At 52.3% G+C, this 6,594-nt stretch overlaps 1 protein-coding gene across 1 annotated transcript; it reads left to right on the top strand.

Annotated features, from left to right (window-relative positions):
* Positions 1-3,040: 3,040 nt before the first annotated feature.
* On the top strand, positions 3,041-6,591 carry LOC104406368 (cytochrome P450 26B1; the record flags this gene model as incomplete). The annotated part of the gene is made up of 4 exons (XM_010015322.1): positions 3,041-3,316; positions 4,356-4,511; positions 5,200-5,481; positions 6,358-6,591. Coding segments are annotated over 4 exons (948 nt in total), but the record flags the coding sequence as incomplete, so codon positions are not given.
* Positions 6,592-6,594: the final 3 nt, after the last annotated feature.

Here is a 6,594-nt window from a genome sequence, read left to right on the forward strand (position 1 = left end):
CAGTGTGGCCAGGACCCACATCCCGTCCATGGCCAGGAGCTGCAGGCTAAGGCAGATGTGGGGGGCATCTGGCCGGGGCTGGAGGAGCCTGGGAGCAAAAAGGACGGCTAAAAAAGAGCACAAACCCCCAAAATCCCCCCCCAAGCTGCTAGTGCTAAATGCTTCCCCTTTTTCAGACCGGGCAGGTGCTGCTTTGACATCCATAGGGCCTCAGTCTTCTCCTCCTGAGGGTCCTCTCCTCTGCACCTTCATTGCACATCATTCCTTGGGACAAGGATTCTTCTCTTCAGAGTCTGGCTTGGTCTGCAGGATGCAGGTTCTCTGCACCACTGCTACAGTTCTGCACAGTGGGACCAGAGGCATTCCTTGGGATGCTGTACTTTTGCAGGTTGCAGGGGATTTCTGAGCACTTGGCCTGTGGGAGATGCTGGTCAGAGCTGAGGGAGGACACTGTTTGCCCCAGAGGCCATCTCCGTTGGGGAGGTGTCTCCAAGCAGGGCTGCAGCCTTGGTGCTCCTTAGGTAGAGGCTGTCCCTTCATCGGCTCTGATTTTGGCTGGGAAACTGAGGCACGGGGAGTGTTTGGGGGGGATGAGGTGGTTCACTCGGGGCATGTGTACTTCTTCAAAAACCAGGGCTGCAGCCTTGGTGCTCCTTAGGTAGAGGCTGTCCCTTCATCGGCTCTGATTTTGGCTGGGAAACTGAGTCACGGGAAGTGTTTGGGGGGCATGAGGTGGTTCACTGGGAGCTTCTGTACTTATCCAAAACCCAAGGAGCAGATGCCAGCTGGATGGGAAACACTGGTGTCCCTTCACCGGCCCCACTCAGGGGGTCCTGTCCCATCCCCATGGAGCAGCTCGTGGCTGCCAGCCCCTGCCAGCCATCCTCCAGCCACCACTACATCAATGTCTGGTGTCCTGCTCATGTCCCCCAGGAGCCATCCTTTTCCATCTCCCTTCATACCTTCCCCAGTCAGCCAAGGAACTCAGCTTTAGCACCTCCAGCTTCTCTTTACCAGGAGGCTGCTTTTTCACCCCCTCGCACAGGCGGCTCTGCCCGAGCATCGCTGCCCTTTCCAGGCTTAAAAATAGCTTGTGAAGTGCAGGGAGGTGGCAGGATGCTCATGTCCCCCAGGAGCCATCCTTTTCCATCTCCCTTCATACCTTCCCCAGTCAGCCAAGGAACTCAGCTTTAGCACCTCCAGCTTCTCTTTACCAGGAGGCTGCTTTTTCACCCCCTCGCACAGGCGGCTCTGCCCGAGCATCGCTGCCCTTTCCAGGCTTAAAAATAGCTTGTGAAGTGCAGGGAGGTGGCAGGAAGCAGCAGCCGCACCGTCTCGCGCCCTCGCCGTGATCTCGCCGCCCCGCTGTTCATTCATCCACTCATTCATTCATTCCTCCCTTCTCTTCATTCATGCCTCCGCTCTGCACTGCCATCCGGGGACTGCTGTCTGTCTGTCTGTCTGTCTGTCTGTCTGTGTGTCTGTCTGCAGGCAGATCTGGCTGCTGGTCTGATGGCATTTTCTTTCCCATGCTGTTTGCATGCTGGTATTTCCACTGGGAGCCTCCGAGCTCGGCCCCACTGTGTATCATGTGATGAGTTTTGCTCAGGGCTCAGCCTAGTGCATTATGAAGTGGCTCTTGTCGAGCCTCCTGCCCAGGGGCTGCAAGGGGACAGAGGTGTTATTTCACCAAACAAACTCCCAGTGAACGATGTGCATTAGCAATGAGGGGTCGCAGCCAGGAAAATATTACCTTTCCCTTTGAGTGCTGACTGTGGAGGAAATTCTCACATTTACAGCTCCAGCGAGCCCGGCGCTCATGGAAAGAGGGGGTGGCTTTGATTTCTCTCCTCTTTTGATAACTTTGCAGCCCCCCCACCATGCATTAAGCCCCCTCTGGGAACCGGCCACCAGTGGAGGCTACACCAGCTTGCAGCTCCCTCCTTGGGAGCCTGTTTTGATTTGCTTTGCCCGGAGGCCTGGCATGTGGCGGTGCGTGTGTGCGTGCTGCATGCAGCTCCTCGTGTGCCTGTGTGTCCGTGTCTCTGTGTGGAGGTTAATAAAACACAAACAAGCAGCACTTTTTCCTCCGGTGCTCTCTGGGAGGGATGCGGCTGGGGATGCCGAATGAAAGCGTGTGCTGTGGGCTGTGCCGGGGGGGGGGCTGAAGGGACATTCCTGGCATTGCTGAGTATCTCGTGCAACGTGGGCCCTGGCCCAAATTGGAGTAAGGAGCCATTAGCATGGGGGACCTGGGGAGGTCCATTCCTGTGCAGTGTTTACTCGCAGAGCTTAAATTAATAGTGTCTGCTGACATCAGGGTTTTTTTCCTGGTTTCCCAAGGAAATGAGCCATGTGGGAGTGCAGCCTCTGCGTATGTGTGTGCTTCTCTTCCGCACTTGAACCCCTATCTGAGCTCAGCTGGACTACACAGACATCCTAAATGCCTCAAAATATGTATCTTACTCAATTTTTTTACATATATTCACAAAGGGTGGTTGATAGATGGAGAGGCTGGCAACGCTTCCCACTGAGAGAAAAGCTTGTGTCTGCTTGCCTGCATGTGCAACCATGTTAGCCAGCAGAGACTCCCCATGGAAAGGATGTATTAGTATCATCCAAGTTGTGGAGCGAATGTAACTGGGAGCCATGAGACATGGAGTTGTGAGAAAGCGGGTTCTATCCATCCTGCTGTGCACGGGGTGAAGTGTTTCCTCCAATCTCTGCTTAGCACTGTGTTATTGCCCATCATCTGTGGTAGATGTGCCATCCCTGGAGACATTCAAGGCCAGGGAGGATGCCGTTCTGAGCAACCTGATTCTATGATTTGTGATGGTTGTAGTGATCAGCTAATATTTCTCCATCAACCTTTTTGGCAGCTATTTAAGGAATTGGTGATTCTGGGTAACAAATTCTACATGATGACACCTGCTCTGCATGGAAGACCTGTGATGTCCATTTTGGTGGGCAGAAGCTGATTAGTAGAGAAAGCAAAGAATGTTGGGGCTGTGTAAAAATCTCTGCTTGCTCTCTGTTGTAGGTTTTCTCCAAAATCTTCAGCCATGAAGCACTGGAGAGCTATCTCCCCAAGATCCAGCTGGTGATCAAAGACACTCTTCGGGCTTGGAGCAGCAACCCTGAGTCCATCAACGTCTACCATGAGGCCCAGAAGCTCACCTTCCGCATGGCCATCCGGGTCCTGCTGGGCTTCCGCATCCCCGATGAGGAGCTCAACCGTCTTTTTGAGGTCTACCAGCAGTTCGTGGAGAATGTCTTCTCCTTGCCTGTGGATCTGCCCTTCAGCGGCTATAGGAGGGTAAGAGATTTGGGCCAAGTCCTCGACTCACCGATAACATCAACCTGAGACAAATGGGGTGGTGGCTAATCCCCACCTCTACAAGGTCTTGGTGGGATGTCTTCTCATGCTCTGACCTCTAGAAGTGAGTCCATTTTGGGCTACAAAGTCCTATCTGGGTGGAGTGGAGAAGAAGATCCATTCATAGGCTTTTAGAGTGCTAGAGGCTGCGGTTTGATGCAAGGGAGGATACAGTCAGGACTTGCCTGGGTTTAATGAGCAATTTCTCCTCACTTGCTACTGGTAGTTTTGCTGTATTTATTTGTTTGTGGGACCCTTGTCCTGTTAATTCCCTCCTGTCCCCAGGGCAAAACAGGTCAGTGGACATCCAGATTCCAAGAACTAGTCTATTTTTTTGGTGAATGAAGCAAAATGAAAACAGAATGAAAAACACTGACAAAAAAAAAAGTACATTTTTCCCATGGACAATTTTGGTAACGTAAATATATGGTTTAAAATCTGTTTTTTGTGATTATCACTGCAAATTTTGTCAGTGTTGTTTGACCATGATGAGCCCAACCATTTGCCACCTTGAAGCAGCAGCAGCAGCAGGTTAACTCGGTGCAGCTGCACTCAGATAGGAATTGCTTTACTGAGTCCAGGTGGTAAAATTGCTTGGGAAGCCCATTATGCTCCTGGGAAGAGGATCCTTTCAGATGAATTGACTTTCCTTTGAGAGAAATTTTCCCAGCGATTGCCATACATCCCGGGGTGAGCCGGAGGCCTGTGAACTGGTGCAGTACTGGGGCTCCCACGTCAGACCTGTCATTTGCACGTAGGTGCTGATTACTCCTGCCTGTAATTTCACCTACTTGGAGTTTACTCCTCCTGCCCGGGGGACAACTTTAGCGTCTTTATACTTCTCTTCAAGCACCTGCAATTGCAGTTATGTTATTTGGATATGTAGTCCTGAGCACGTCTCCAGCTCCCAGGGGTGCTGGCTTGGGGATGGTGGTGCTATAGTTGTGTCCTGTGTGGTCTGATGGTTTCCTCCTCACAGGGCATCCGGGCACGTGAGACACTGCAGAAGGGACTGGAGAAAGCCATCCAGGAGAAGCTGCAGAACACGCAGGGCAAGGACTACGCTGATGCACTGGATATCCTGATTGAGAGTGGCAAAGAGCATGGCAAGGAGCTAACCATGCAGGAGCTGAAGGTAAAGATCTTCCCCGTGGTCTCCCTGTGCTTGCTGTGCCCAGGGCTGGGGCTCCCAGAACAGCAAAGCATGAATGGCTGTAAGGAGGACTTTTGGGGGCAGTCCTGAGATGATCAGTGAGTACTGGGGCACCGCAATGTGTGGTTGGAGCTGCAGGTGAATCCTGGTCTAGAGGATTATGATGCCAAAAAGCCAGTTGCCTTCCTATGGGGCATATTGATTTGTAGGACACTTAGCCCTTTATATAAAGCATTTCCAGGGAATACCATAAGAAAATATAAGTTTTCCAAAGCTTTCAGCCTTGGACAGCTTAATCCCTTGACACATGCAGCTTTATGGTGCCTCCTTTGCAGGGTGTATGCCCTCTTGGCATGTTGTTATCTACAGCAGGGTATTGGTATAACTTGTCCTTCATGTGCTATCAAGAGACATCCCCAGAGTCTTTTTGTCTGCCTGTCTGGCCCTCAGCATCCTCCAAGGCTCTGCAGGAGCCTTCCCATGGTGGGTGTCCAAGACCTGTGCCTGGACATGGAGAGACCTTGCAGTTAGACCTGACCGGGCTGGAGAGCTGTTGGGAAAAGAAGTGCCCCATGGCAGCCTGTGTGCCTGTCCCTTGATGTGCCATAGCTGTTGGTCGGTCTGTCTGTCCATCTGTGTGTCTTATCCTGGCTTTGCTCTTGCCTTTCAGGATGGCACCTTGGAACTCATCTTCGCCGCCTATGCCACCACCGCCAGCGCCAGCACCTCTCTGATCATGCAGCTCCTCAAACACCCCCGGGTCCTGGAGAAGCTGCGTGAGGAGCTGCGCAGCAAAGGCATCCTCCACAACGGCTGCATCTGCGAGGGCTCCCTGCGGCTTGACAACATCAACAGCCTCCAATACCTGGACTGTGTCATCAAGGAGGTGCTTCGCCTCTTCACCCCCATCTCCGGGGGGTACCGGACAGTGCTGCAAACCTTCGAGCTGGATGTGAGTATTGTCATCTCTCCAGGGTGCGGCTACACCGTGAGCTCCCCAAAACAGCCTTGTTGTTGCATGTTACTGCAAATCTTGCTTGAGCCTGGCTTGATGAGACCTCAGGGAGGATGAATTAGGTCCTGCTGGTGATGGGAGGTAACACTGGTGAGGATTCAGAGCACAGTGATGAGATCTGGCCCATGGCAGGGAAGCAATGCGCTTGAGCTGTCAAAGAGGAGGCAGGCGTGATGCTTCAAAGAGCAACTCGTGACAGGGTTTGATGCCAAAATCTGAGCTGGGGTGTGGCAAAGGGAAAGGTTTACAGCAAAGGGCATCTCCAGGCTGCTGGATGACAGGAGGATTACTCACTGCCATGGCTGGAATTTCCTACTAGCAAAACAAAATCTTGAGACCTGGTTTGTCGCTGTAAATCCTGCTAATGTAATGATTGGAGTCGGAAACCTTTTAAAGTGCTCAGGGGATGATAAATCCACCCCATTTCTCATTGCCCAGGCCCTGACATGTGCACTGGGCGTTGGGCTGACAGGAGGCAGGGTGTGAGCAAAGCCATGGGATGCTCTGGGGAGCTGCTTCCCTCTCTGCTTGGCAGCAGTCAAGCACCATGGGGTTCCTGGTAGGCAACTCCTGCCAGCGACCACAAAGCAAATAAATAACAATAGATCATCCAGCGGGTCCCTGGGACAGAGGTAGGAATAACCTCAGGATTCCCATCTCCCAGCACTTTGTATTGATCTGAATCATGATCTAGTAATAAACCCAAAGAAAAAGGGAAAAAGCAGACAGACAAAGCAAAATGGTTTTATTTTGTCCTCCTGCTCCCTCTCTCTTTACAGTAGGGTTGACTCTATTTTTTTCTCTTCTCTGCAGGGTTTCCAAATCCCCAAAGGCTGGAGCGTGATGTACAGCATCCGGGATACCCACGACACTGCCCCCGTCTTCAAGGACGTGGATGTCTTTGACCCCGACCGCTTTGGGCAGGGTCGAAGCGAAGACAAGGATGGCAGGTTCCACTACCTCCCCTTCGGAGGAGGCGTACGGACCTGTCTGGGCAAGCACCTGGCCAAGCTCTTCCTCAAGGCATTGGCCATTGAGTTGGCCAGCACC

Source organism: Nestor notabilis, unplaced genomic scaffold (assembly GCF_000696875.1).
Source record: "Nestor notabilis isolate BGI_N333 unplaced genomic scaffold, ASM69687v1 scaffold27265, whole genome shotgun sequence".
Lineage (NCBI taxonomy): Eukaryota > Metazoa > Chordata > Aves > Psittaciformes > Psittacidae > Nestor > Nestor notabilis.